The following is a 14,671-nucleotide window of genomic DNA, read 5'->3' on the forward strand; positions in this document are numbered from 1 at the left end:
AGATTTCACACTGAATATAATTGCTAGGAGTAAGTTGAATATCATTTTTTTTTAAAAGTAAGTAAGTTTTATTTATATAGCACGTTTTAAGTCAACTCGCATTGACACCAAAGTGCTTTACATAAAATAAATAATAAGTTTCCATACAAAGCATAGAAAAAGGTTAAAAAAATAAAGAAAATGGACACAACACATTATAGAGTTCAACACAAATGTCCCCCCACAGCAGAATCAAAAATTTCCACTGTTGGGAAAGGCACCAGAAAGTTAAGTCCTCTTCCTCTGTGAAACATCTGAGGTCGGGGCCCATTTGTGGCCTTGCAGCCAGTCCGGTAATTTTCAGGGCCCTCTTGCCGTGAAGATGGAACTCCGGCGTCGGAGTAATTGCTAGGAATAAGTAATTCTGGGACCAATGAGTGAGCGATATATTGATCTTCCTTGTTAGATGATAATTTCGGTTTTGTATCAATGTTCAGAAAGTTACGATGTTGTATTCCCAGTGCATCAAATCATTGCAGGGGTGTGCAAATCTGCATAAATTATGTTCCTCATTTTTGGAAACAAAGAACTGAGGATGCTGGTTCACGAAGAAAAGTCTCAAAATGCAAGAGTAACTCAGCGGGTCAGGCAGCATCCCTGGAGGATATGGATAGGATCAGAACCCTACTTCAGACAGGGATGCTGCCTGCCCACTGAATTACTCCAACATTTTGTGTCTTTCCTTCTGTTCCTCATTTGTTTGAAATTAAAAAGCACAAAATTATAACCTAGTTATTTTGATGTTTAACTATATATTGAACTTGTGACATTTGAATTACAATCTAAATATTGGTAATTCAACTCCTAGTACCAAACATTCTGATCAAAATGGCAGTACGGCAGAATGTTGCGAATATAAGTAAGGGACTTCATAAAGATTTGAAATAGAAATATTTTCTGGATATTAAGAGTCTATGGATTTTGATGCATGATTCTTTCCATCATATTGCATTATAGAAATGATGTTCTGTACCTTTTCTATTCTGAATATTACATAATAATAATAAGAATAGTATGGCTATCTTCTATGAATAAATGAATTACTTGAAATCTAATAGCAAGCTTTGTTTTATTTTGAATGCAATCTTTGATATTCAGGGAGTTATCTTTGATATTCAGAGAGTTATTCAATTCTCTTGAAGGAAAAACAAATCATGTGTTTGCATATTTTTTGGAGTTCAGCATGTCTGAACCCAGTAGATTCAGCTTCCATTACAAATTCTGTATCCTTCTTAGGCTGAGCCAGTCTGTTGTCCTCCTAAGTATCCTATTCAACCTCAGCCACCAGTAACCAAATCTGTAATTTCAATGGTTCAATTGTGCTTTTATTGTCACTTGTGCAAATGTACAATGACATTTTTATTCTTACATACAGTCCGGTACAGAATTCCCATACCCAAGCACATCCTCGATTGGCTAGTGTACACAATGTTTTGGCACCATTTTCAAAGTCCAGTCCTCGCTCTAGTTCTTATGAGCAGTGCCCAATCCAGGCATGTCCCAGGCTGCTGCGGTCACCAGTCAGCACCATCCTTGGACGCGACAATAATAGACAATAGACAATAGGTGCAGGAGTAGGTCATTTGGCCCTTCGAGCCAGCATCGCCATTCAATGTGATCATGGCTGATCATCCCCAATCAGTGCCCCGTTCCTGCCTTCTCCCCATATCCCTTGACGCCGCTATTTTTAAGAGCCCTATCTAGCTCTCTCTTGAAAGCATCCAGAGAACCTGCCTCCACTGCCCTCTGATGCAGAGAATTCCACACTCACCACTCTCTGTGAGAAAAAGTGTTTCCTCGTCTCTGTTCTAAATGGCTTACTCCTTATTCTTAAACTGTGGCCCCTGGTTCTGGTCTCCCCCAACATCGGGAACATGTTTCCTGCCTCTAGCATGTCCAAGCCCTTAACAATCTTATATGTTTCAATCTGATCCCCCTCATCCTTCTAAACTCCAGAGTGTACAAGCCCAGCTGCTCCATTCTCTCAGCATATGATAGTCCTGCCATCCCGGGAATTAACCTTGTAAACCTACGCTGCACTCCCTCAATAGCAAGAATGTCCGTCCTCAAATTAGGGGACCAAAACTGCACACAATACTCCAGGTGTGGTCTCACTAGGGCCCTGTACAACTGCAGAAGGACCTCTTAGCTCCTATATTCAATTCCTCTTGTTATAAAGGCCAACATGCCATTCGCTTTCTTCACTGCCTGCTGTACCTGCATGCTTACCTGCGATGTCTCACCTCCTTGCCTCCTTTGTGCCCCAGGGGTGCCTCCTGCAGCCAACCTTATGGGTGCACTAGTCCAGACCGTGGTTCCCTCTCCTACCTCACTCCTTGCCCATCGTCATCACCGGCTCCATCTTCGTGGACTCCGGTCTTTGGAGGACGTGCAGGGCTGACTTGATGACTTCTATCTGCAGGCCGTGTTCCGCTGGGTCTTCCTTTCGTCTGCAAGATTTTGTCTATATTGTACTCTGAATTCTTTTCCTTTTTGGTCATATACACAATCCTTTGCTCTTCACTGAATTTAAGGGATCCTTGTTCTTTCAGTGATGCTCCAACCCATTTTCCTTTGATGAAATATTGACTAATTTTCCTCCACATATAGACAAAGGAGTCTGTGAGCAATAGACTGACCAGGGAGAGATTGAACCTAATAATGTAGAAATATTTAAGGGGCAATTGGATCGAGATTTAAGAATCAAGTTCTTTGAGAGACATTCATACTTTTATATTTGGCAAGACAATTTTTTTCACATTGGTTGTGTGTTCCCTCAATATCTTGGGCAACTTTCTGTACTCAACGAACATTATCAACATCTCATTTCATTAACTGGACCTATGTTTAGAACCTGGGGCTGAGTTCTATGTTTAAAGAAGTAGTGAGAATTTCAAGATTCAGCTACCTAAGGAAAAAGTTGAGGTGAATATTTGTATATTTGGAGGGTGCCTATAGATGCTGAGTCATTAAATACATTTCAGCAGAAAGATAGATTCTTGGAGAATAGGGTAATTAAGGGTTGTGAGAAACAGCACCAGTGGAGTTCTTTTTGAAATTGCAGCATTATTGAATGGCACAGCATCTTAATGGGTTGAATAGCCTCACTCTGTTTCTGTCCAACATTATCAGGGACCACTGAAACAATGCTCATTTCCTCTTCTCCGCTCTCTTGTCGGGCAGAAGATACACATACCACCCGAAAGCATATAACACCAGATCCAAAAACCGTTTCTTCCCCGCTGTTATCAGATTCTTGAACAGACATGCAAAGGATGAAATCACGATCTGCCAATCTACCTCCTTGCGACCCTTGCACTTTCTCTGCAGCTTTAACATGATATTTTGCATCTTGTTTATTTTCTCTGTTATATTGCCTGATCTACTCATGTATTGTATGAATTGCCTATCAAGCATGCAAAACAATGCTTTTCTCTATACCTTGGTACTCGTGACAATAAACAACTGTCAACACAAGTCTTGAGTACTGTTACCACACACAGCCACCTTGCTGTGCTGTGCTTCCCTGCTGGTTAACGTTCATTGAAAAATCTTGTGTAAGAAACTACTGGGCACATTGACAGGTGGAATTGTAGAATTTTTTTTTTTCTTTTGCAAAACAATCACTGCACTGAGACATGCATTCCCTTTAAACCCACTTTTCCTACAGCATTACAAAACCAGTTTTTAAGAATTTTTCTCATTCTCATTTGAAATGAATGTCATGCTCTTTCAACTCAAACTTTAGGAACATAGCAGAAAATGGAAGGAGGAAAGGACCACTGATGAGAAGCTTTTACATGTTGTACACACTTCTGAAATTCAAATTCTTAGAAGTCAACAGAATGGTGCTGCAAAAACAAACTACTTTAACAGTGATTCATACCAGCAACTGAGTACAGATTTATAATATTATAGTGCCTATCATTTTGATATTTTCTACAGCTTTAATCTCCCTGAATCTAAAATTGTCAAAATTGGCACTTTGAGAAGATGTAATGGCGTTCTGCCAATTTTCACTTCTAACCTGACTTCAGCTGGAATTGAGTGGAAATATTGGAAAGGGTTTGAATTGCTAAGTTGAAGCCATTGGAATGAGGAGTTCAGGCCTGAAGCAGAGGAACATGTTGGGCCATTTAGCTCTTGAACACTACTTCACTGTTCAGTTAGATCATGTTCCAAGCTCAACTTTGATGTAGACGTCATTCTCTACTTAAGAACATTGCTGTATTGACTCTTAATTTCAGTGGCATGTTATACTTACGCTATTCTTTGCAAAGTTTAATATTTTCTTACTTTGAGTTCAAATGTCAAAGTGACTGAACCACACTGAATTAAAATGACTATTGAAAATAATGTAATTGTTGGTCTCAGTAACATCTTCAGGCAATGATTAATAGCACTTGCTACTTAGATAAAAGTACGGATGAAAATTTGTAAACATAAATGTCCCTTTTGTTAGATGGCCAGCGTGACATGGGAAACATGCAATCTTAATGAAAATGTTCGGGAAATATGGATATAATTAGACATTAAGATTGATGGATACTGATGATGTGGTTTATATTCCAAGTACTGCACCTTAGCTGTGTTGAGGAACAACTTTTCTTCTTTCCCCACCAAGAATCTTTCATTAGAAAAAAGTGAATAAACTTCAAACTTGTCCTATTTGATCTTCTTTTCCTATAAGCTTATATTAACGTTAATGTAACCAGTTCTCATTTCCCTTCACAGGTTCAGGATGCAGTGAAGTGTAGAGTTGTAGATCGTCAAGAAGAGGGGAATGGAGACTCTGGGGGATCATTTCAAAATGGACATGCGCAATTAATGGTATGGACTTCTTTATTAAAAATACCATACCTTGAATGATTTCCTGCTTTCTTTGAATGAGTGCTGGTAAGAAGATAAAAACATTTTGGCCTGCCTGCTGTGAAATGTTGAAACTTGTCTTTATTATGCTCCCGGATAATGTAATTGATGTTTAGTGCAGGCTGTCTGTGATTATGCTGCTCGAGTGCCATGTATGCAATGGACTGATGCAACCTGGCAGTCTTTTTCTGCTAGTTGTTTGTCTTTATTAACATGCAGAAATTGCCAGTAATAATTTGTGAAAGGGATCTATTTCTGGGAAACAAAATTAAACAAGATTATTTAAGTTGGAAAGGCTTCGTAATGTGTGTTATGGTTACATTGGTACAGTGTATTCCTATGTGAATCTATTTCTCAATGTAGTGAGAAATATGGTTGGCATGCACAGTTAATAGCACAGAATGAAACTGGGAATTTTCAACATGGCTCAGAATCAAACAATGTGATGAACTTGTATAATAATTGTAAAATAACGAAATTATAGTGGTTTGAATCTAATTGATTTCTCTAGTTGATTTCAGTGCCTCAAGGCGTGTGCTTCATTATGAAGGCCAAGTAGCCAGCTTCAGTTTTGCCCTGGGTTTGGGGGCTGAAGGGAGGGTGGCGGGTACAATTGGAAGTGAATAATTGTTACAAAAACAATTAGATTCTTTCAAGGTTCATGAAAATTTGAGAAATCCTAAAATATCGATGGGCTGATCATAACTAAAGGAGTACAACTAGGAGAAATGAAAATTGAACTGATTTTGTATTGATTTTGTCAGCCTAGTACTTGATCAACTTTCAGCTATTACCTGAAGTTTGGAATTCAATCCTGATTTGACATTGGTAACCTGCTTGGCGGGATCAAGCTCAAGTGGGGAGTAGCAGAATAGCAGGACAATAAACCTAGCATTGACCAGTTGTGCCAAACAATATATTACTCTGCTTTAAATTTTTTGTGGTGTCAACCATATTTGACATTTAAAATAAGAGATGACAGGGAAGATATTGCGATATCCACAAATTGATTGTCGATTTCTGTCAGCTGCAATATATCCTCAATATTTCTATCCTTCAACTAAAGAGGCATTGGCATCCTCTGTACTGTAATTCCCAACACAAATATATTATTAGAATAGTTTAACTGACTGTATTAACTGTATCATGACACTGAACTTACCAAGGATTGTTAATAAGCATTTGACTAACATTGTAATTACACTTATGTAAAATGTTGCCAGTTGGGCATGATATGATCCAGGAAATGCTGGCAGCGTAAAGGCCCTGTCCCACGAGCATGCGACCTGCATGTGGCAAGCGCGACCAAACCGGAAGCGGGGGCCGCGCGGAGTTCGAGTGATCCCCGTACAGGGCCGGTCCCACCAGCATGCGCCTGCATGCGGCGAGCGCGACCAAACCGGAAACGGGGGCCGCGCGGAGGTCGAGTGAGTGACGTGAAGTTCGAGCGAAGTCCGCGGGAAGTTCACGTGTGACGTATGGTGTCAAGACGCTGCGTACACCCGTCGAGGCGGTGCGTATGGCGTCGAGGCGGCTGCGGGCCGGCAGGCCGTTGCCGCGCGGAATTTTTGAACAAGGTCAGTTTTTCGGAGCCCCGTGCGATGTCGGGACCAGCTCCGCACAACTCCAGACGGCTCCAGCGATCGAAGTGGGACCGGCCCCGCGAGGCTGTACGGCTCAAGCGACCACGTTAGGTCACGCTTGCCGCATGGAGTCGCATGCTCGTGGGACAGGCCCTTTAGAGATTTACAATTACATACAAAATCAGTCTTTCCTTGTTCTATGTTTAAGAAAGTTTCTGAAAAATATTTTATGAAGGGAAATTTTGGAAATCAAGAAGTCTGGGTGAAATGCATTATTAGAATTTCAGAACAATACATTTCTGTTACCTGGAGAATTGCAGGCAATTCACTGTGCCAAAAAGTGTCTTTGTAAGGCAAGAACGCTAAAGAGCTGATGATTTATGCTATGAACATTTGTTAATTGAGCATGTGTAAATTGAGGAATCACGTAAGATTGTGGGACAGTCCTGTGTGTCAGGTAATTTCCTCCAAAGAAATAATGCCTCTGTCTTCATGTCCCCTGTGCAGGATGAGTGTTGGATGGTTTATGATCAACTCTTTTCTCATTTTCATAACACGTGTCCATAACTAAAATGTTCTATAAGACAAAGGAGGAGAACAGTCGGCAAGATTTCATTGCTCCAGTGAACTTATTCCTTGGTTATGTTTAAATTATCTCATGGGCTATTGATGTTACTGGTAAAGGCAGAATATTTTACCTGCCTACTAAGTGGTTTATCAACTCGAAGGGTAAAGACTCAATCTCTCAGTTGTCGGTTTAGAGTCACTTATCCATTTACTTGTGAATGCAAGGGGTTTATGCAGGGATCCTGTATCTTAATTCCACCTTTGTTGTTAATTTTTTTGAAAATGTTATTTAATTGACTGAAATTCAGATTCCATGGGAGTTTGAACTCATGTCTCCAGATAGCTGGACTGCTAATCTAGTGGAGAAACAAGGAATTACAGATGCAAGTTTACAAAAAAAGTCAGAGTGCTGGGGTAACTCAGCGGGTCAGGCATAATCTCTGGAGAACATGGATAGTTGACATTTCAGGTTGGAACCTCTCTTTAAACAGAATGTGGGGGGGGAGGGGGGAGAGGAGAAAGCTGGAAGTGAGAAGGGGCAAGTCAAATCCTGGTAAGTGATAGAGTGATACAGGTGTTGGATGGTTGGACAAAGGCGAGAGACAAAAAGACAAATGGTGTGAGATAAGGATAGAAGAGTTGCGAATTGTGAAGCCAGAGGAAAGTATGTAGATAAAAGGGGATGGGGAGTGGTGGGGTGGGTGTGAGTCCAGGTGGGGCACAGGGAAGAGAGGGTGGAGTGGGGTGCAAACTAGTGACTTGAAACTAGTGACTTGAACATAATGATCTCATGCAGCGAGTCAAAAATGAATAGAGATGTGCAGCTGAACAATATGTGGTGCATACCGCCACGCTGAAACTGAGAGGCAGAAAAGCTCATAATTAAATAGGGAATTTTGCAACCTTGGCTTACTTTGTTTAACATAGTAGGATTGCCAGATTTAGGATAAGGACAATACCAGCACCATTCAGATCCTTTTGCACTTGATCCGAAGGGAACCAATCTGAGCCAACGTCTCATGATCCATCCCTTTAAGAATCTTGAAAGAAAGATCATGTGGAGAGAAAGCAGGTACAGGTTACTGAGTTGGATGATCAGCCATGATCATATTGAATGGCGGTGCAGGCTCGAAGGGCCGAATGGCCTACTCCTGCACCTATTTTCTATGTTTCTATGGACCAGGTGTTGGGTAGTTCAAAGCACACACGCATGCATAAGTAACAACCAATAAGCTAGTTTAGAAATGCAGTCATTACTCCAATTTCAGACATAATACCGTAAGATATTTGAATGAGTGTAGACCATTCATCCCCTCGAGTCTCTTTCACCATTCAACTGGATCATGGCTGATTTTCTACATAAATACAATTTTCCTGGTATATCTCCCTATTCCATTGTACAGAAATCTATTGATCATAGTTTTTAATTATATCAATGACTGTGCTTCCACAGTACTTCAGGGTAAGGAATTCAAGGTTCAAGGTTCAAATTTATTTGGCACATGCACCAACTAAGGTACAGTGAAATGAATTTGAAAAGAGAACACACAATACACAATAGAATTTAACATAAACTACCACCACAGCATTCTTCACTGTGGTGGAAGGCAATAAAGTTCAGTTAGTCCTCCTCCTTTGTTCACCCGTGGCCGGGGACTTGAGCCCTCCGTAGTCGCCACTACAGACGGCGGATGTACAGACCCTCTCGTCAGGATGATCGAAACTCCGACGTCGGGACGGTCGAACACACTCTGCGGCTTGGTGCCCGAATCGGCAACTTTCTTACCAGAGACCGCAGCTTCAGGATGGTACAGGCCGCAAGCCGGCGGTTGGAGCTCTTCAAGGGATCCCAGGCTCCGGATGGTAAGTCTATGCCACGCCCGTGGCTAGAAGATCCGCAGACCACAACACCATGATGCCAAAGTCACCAGGCCAGCGATCGGAGCACTCCTTTCTGGCGACCCCCAGTAAGGGAGCGCCCTGCTCCATGATGGAAAAGTCCACGCTGCGCCCGCTGCTGAAGCTCTGGGCCCGACTCTGGGAAAGGCCGCTCCAATCCAAGCTGTTAGGCCGCAAGGGAGGCGAAGAAGCGACGTGGAAAAAGTCACCTCTCCGTCGAGGAAGTGACTGAAAAACGGTTTCCCCCATTTCCCCCCCACCATCCCCACATAACACATACCGAGAGACACTCAAACAAACATTTGGACATACTAAAAAAAACAAGAAAAGTCGAAATAACGAACACGCTGCTGGCGGGGCAGCTGACTCGCAGTGCCCCCAAGCGACAATTCTAAAGACTCCTCACTTTCTTTGAGATTCTGATCCCTTGTTCTGGAACCCTCAGCCAGGGGGAAGCATCCTCTGGTTTCCTTGCTGTGCTGAACTTTGAATGAAATTTCTCCTCATCCTGAAAGAATAGAAATTCTCAACCTAAGCTTTCTTCTTATGCCAAATCTGCCGCTCCTGGAACTAGTCTATTGAATTGGAAACATGTACATCTGAAATCATCATAGTGTCGCCTTTGAAGTATTGCGTGCAGTGCAATTGCATTTCCAATTATAGGGAGGATTTGGAGAAGACGCAGAAGATGTTTATCAGAATGTTACCAAAATTAGTGAGTATTAACTATAAGAAAAGGTTGGGAAAACTTGGATTGTTTACTTTGGAGTGTTGGCGGCTGAGAACAAATAGAAGTATATAAAATTATGAGAGGCGTAGACAGCTAGAACCTTTGTTTAGGGTGGAATTGGCAAAGACTAGAGAGCACAGCTTTAAGATGAGTTTAAAGGAGACGAGCAGTGTGTGTTTTTTTACACTGAAAGTGGTGGATGCCTGGAGCTCACTGCCAGATGTTGGAGGCAGATATGATAGGGGCATTAAAAACACTTTTAGATAAGAACATGGATGTTGGGAGAGTTTTGGAATATGGGTCACAGGCATGTGGAGGAGATAATATTAACCATGTTCAGCATGGACATTGTGAGTGGAAGGGCCAATTCCTGTGCTATACTGTTCTGTGTTATTTTACTAACATTAACTGCTTTTGGAACCAGTGAAAATTGCCCATCTGTTTAAAACACTTTTTAAACATGGAAATGCGAGTTATTTAACGCATATAAGCCACTGACAGATATTTTAAATTAGAATCGGTGGAAAACATCAGGTTGCACTCTGGTGAATGTTCAGTGAGTGATGGAACTGAATAGACCCAGCAGATACGAGTTATATATTTGTGGGCTCCAGAGATGTACGAGTCATATTTTGTGGGATCAAGCGAAATACGAGTCATATTTTGTGGGATCCACTAAATCCGATACAACAGGAAAGAACAATGCCCTGTGTGGCTACAGGGAGGATCGGAGAATTGGGCACAAAGGTCAGTATACTCAAATGACGCTGTTTCCAATTGTCCAGTGACTAAAACCATGTCTCGTTGTCAAGTTCCTTTTCAATGAGGTTTTCAAACAGTGACTTGTCTTGCAAAGTATTCTGTCTGATCTGCTCCAATGTATCACACAGCTGAATCTTCCCAGTGGTGTGTGCCACTCAGCAAATCATATTTTAGGTATTGAGGAGCATCGATTCCAATACTCTGGTGAGACTGAAGAGTAATTCAGCATACTTCCACCCAAATGGGTGCAGATTGCAGTCAATGTCACGTTTATTGCTATAACAAGAAAGGACATGAAATGTCAGGAAAAGACATTCAGGAACAATATTTGTTATCCCTTCTAAACTATTTTTCCTAACTTTTATAGACTGACTTTGAAAAGGATGTAGATATGGCATGTAGATCAGGTAAGTGATATAATAATTCTTATTTTCGTTTACAATTCTTACTGTGGAATTATTCTGCAGGAACCATCTACTGCTTTGACACAGTAACCCACGTTTATGCGAGGTGACACACAATAATGATTATCCCCAAGCTGTGGCCATTGGTGGCATTGGTCCCCTGAACCCCACCATATTCCCCAGTGATGCCCTTGCACACTATAAGTATGTGGTTTGTGGATGCTATCAGGAGATGCAATTGATGTTTCCTTCCTTTCCCTTCTTTGGTAATCAATGGCTCAACTCAAGTGTTCTTTAAGTGTTACTGCTGATGTTGAATGGGATGCATATTTGTTGTGATCTTTTTCTCCTATTTTAATAACTATTATTGTTAATCTGATGATTTGGGGTTAAGTTTTCTTTGAGATTTCCTTGATTCAGCAGAATTGAAAATGTTTACCCATTTTAAAGAGTTCCAGTGATATTTCAATGATTAGCATGAAATACTCAGAGAAAACTCACCCACTTCATCTTTGTTGCTATATTACACTCAGATGTTGATCTGGAGGACTTGTTAAAAGCTCATGGTCCATGTTGACACTCCACTTGGAGTGCTGATCAAGCTTACACATATAGCTAATAAATCATTGAAAGTAACATTGTGTGATGTATTTTTGTTTGCTATGGTAAATAATTAATTTCCAAGATCCTCTGAAGAGTGATTATCAATTATCTGATAAGTTGTTTCTGAAACAGCTGTAATTAAGCATACAGCTGGCTGTTCTTGTGGAAATATGTTTTTATAAACTGCACACTTGAGTTGTTTTTCTCGTTCCTCGAGGTGAGCTGAGTGTGGCTGCTGATGGATTGTATTGCAACACTACTTGAGACACAGTTTTAGTTATTCTTTCTTTAAATTCATATTCTTTTTAGTTTATCAAGGTGAAGGATGTCAGCGCTGGGGAGTGGATCACTTTTCTACTTTGAGAAAACAGTGTCAGGATCAAGCACTCCCAGGTTAGGAATAGCATGGGCTAGATTCTGAATAAAGCTCCCTCTGCACCAACAGATTGCCTTGAATCCCAGTCACAGTAGACCATCCCTAACAATACTAACATAAAATGTGTTAATAACACCCACCCTCTGTGAGAAAATGCCATTTAAGTGTTGACTTGTATAGTAGGATCATCACAAAAATTGAGTTGAGAACATTTACATATTAAACTTAATTAAACAAAACAAAAATCAGAATTCAGAGAATGTTTTCTCTTGAATTGTAGAAGAAAAGAAAACTTTTTGAAAAAAGCAGATAATCTCAAAAGCACTAAATGCTAATTGGAAGGGATATAGTACAATTTATATCAACACGGAGGATATTCTGGGTGAAAAGTATGATGCAAAATCGATGCCATTTTGTGATTGCAGGATTAAAAATAGCTGCTGTAGAAAGATACACCATTCATGTACTAATAGACTAATTTGCACATATTGTTTCTTTCAATTTAAGATGTATGTAAATTACTAGATTCACTTAAAACAATTGAGAATGAGAGAGTCATGACAAAGCATTAAACAGAAAAAGGCCAAATCGACTTTATGTTGTATATAAAACAATTATCCTTAAATATATAGTTTGATGATCTTTTTGTTAATTTATAGCAATGGAATTATTCCTTGGTGTGAATATCTTCATTGCTATAATATTATTGCTTTATGCACAAATTAACAAATCCACTCATCCAGTAAAACCATAGAATGCAATCATATTTATGTAAATAGAGCCCTTTACGAGGTTCAGTAAAACAGCTGTGAACATCTGGTGGTCCTGTTGGTGGTTTCCTGTTCATGTAGCACTTTGCCACATGTTGCTAGCCATTAAGCAGAAACAGACCCAGCCAGAAAGATGTGTTGAATGATGTGCAGCATTTGCCAATTCCATTGAAGAAATATAAACCACTTGTTATTTTCTATGTTACAGTTTTAAATAAGGACATCAATGCGGTCAGAACAGGAACACTCACAGGAACGTTGAAACGCTCGATGGTCCATGATGAGGAAATGAAAATGAAGTTCAACCATCAGAAGTTATCTGGCTTCTCAAGTCTTCCAGCAAACGTATCGAAAATGCATCTCCAGGGATCAATGAACCATCCAGGATCATTAAACATGAATGAGTTTAGCGATCGCACCTTGAAAATCAATAAAAGTGAACAGCCAAAATCAATATATATATGTGACGGAGAAATTTTCAAGCAATTAGACTCAGAACTAGCACGAGCACAGGAACCAGTGATAGATGCTAACTATGTTATTCTGCCCACCAATACCTCAACTTTGAGGGCTAAACCAAAAGACGATAGCAAATATAATATTAGCATTAGTCAGTTGCCCCAGACTAGACTTATTCATCTCAATGCAGACAGTGGGTTTTGTGCAAAAAACTCCCCAATGGATCGCATCAATATTTCTTGCAATGAAAGGGCTTCTCCTGGCCATCAGACACAGAGTGCTGCAAATGAAGCCCAATCTCCCAATAACCTGTGCGATGCAGGTGATTCAGGGAACTCTGGGATGGTGTCCAAAAGTGAGACAGTTTCTACACTATCAACAAGTTCATTGGAGGTAAGGAAATAAAACAGAATGTCTTTCACTTAGCCAATTTTAGACATTGTTTTAACTTTTGTGTGTATAATTGGCAGAAGCACCCAAAGGAATAATGACAATTGAAGTACCTATGTCAGACCTCTGTCTTGAATTTTATTGAAATTTGGTGATTTTGTCCATGTTAAATATTACAGTAGCTTCCGCGTTTCATGCATGGCAGTGTTAAGATGTAGTATTAATGTTCAGTTCTGTTTACAGCTGTTGAGATGTTAAAAAGTCTGTGACCTTGAATAGCAAGATGTGCACAGCACTCGGGGTTGGACCAGACTATGACTATAAACTGTGTTTGCTCATTGTGTTCTTGCTTCCTCCTGAGCTCTATTGCAGAGTGGGCAGATATACATACAAATGGGAACATTTGGCATCAGGTTTCTGTCAGAGAGAGCACAAAGTTTAATATGTAGAAGGTATCTGGGTGAAAAGTGTGATGCAAATGCAGCACCATTTTATTATTTCAGATTAACAATATGTTTTCCATTAAATATTTTCTGATGCTGTTCCATTAAGGATATTGAGCATACATGTGTATAGTTCATTCGTGTTCCTAACATAGTGTCTGGTACTTTCTACATACGGAGGTATAGACTATGGAGAACTTATGGGTGGCATAGCGGTAGAGTTACTGCCTTAAAGCACACGAGATCGGGGTTTGATTTTGACTACAGGTGCTGTCTATAATGAGTTTGCACGTTCTCTCTGTGACTACGTGTGTTTTCTCTGGATGCTCCTGTTTCCTCACACATTCCAAAGACATGTATGTTTGTAGCTTAATTGGCTTCTGTAAATTGTCTCAAGAGTATTGGATAGAACTAGTGTAGTATATGAGTGATTGTTGATTGGCGTGGATTCGCTGGCCGTAGGGCCTGTTTCCGCGCTGTGTCTCTAAACAAAACTAAACTAAACTTAGTGACACTAACGTAAAATAATTGGAGCATCAGAGCCACAATTAATGTTCATAACGAGTAGATATGCCACGACATTTCTCATTTTTTACTTGTGATACGCAAGGAGTTTATTTGTTCCAATGAGTGTACGCTGCCTACCAGAGGAATGCTATTGATCCCATTCCCTTAGCTGTCTCCTTGCGACTTATTCCCTTTCACATGCCCATCAGGTATATCCTAATTCTAGCATCAGCATGATTTAGTCAATATGTCTAACAACCAGCACGTCCT

At 40.4% G+C, this 14,671-nt stretch overlaps 1 protein-coding gene across 6 annotated transcripts in view; it reads left to right on the forward strand.

Moving 5' to 3' along the window:
* The window catches only part of adgrb1 (adhesion G protein-coupled receptor B1), a 576,464-nt gene that overhangs the window by 526,198 nt on the left and 35,595 nt on the right, over positions 1-14,671 (forward strand). For 5 of the 6 annotated variants that reach the window (XM_033019939.1, XM_033019941.1, XM_033019942.1 and 2 more), the window contains 4 exons: positions 4,774-4,869; positions 10,817-10,856; positions 11,766-11,849; positions 12,811-13,454. In XM_033019939.1, coding sequence (XP_032875830.1) covers positions 4,774-4,869; positions 10,817-10,856; positions 11,766-11,849; positions 12,811-13,454 — 864 coding nt within the window. The remainder of the gene's footprint in view (positions 1-4,773; positions 4,870-10,816; positions 10,857-11,765; positions 11,850-12,810; positions 13,455-14,671) is intronic. The other variant, XM_033019943.1, reaches the window with a different exon arrangement.

Source organism: Amblyraja radiata, chromosome 4 (genome assembly GCF_010909765.2).
Source record: "Amblyraja radiata isolate CabotCenter1 chromosome 4, sAmbRad1.1.pri, whole genome shotgun sequence".
NCBI classification, from domain to species: domain Eukaryota; kingdom Metazoa; phylum Chordata; class Chondrichthyes; order Rajiformes; family Rajidae; genus Amblyraja; species Amblyraja radiata.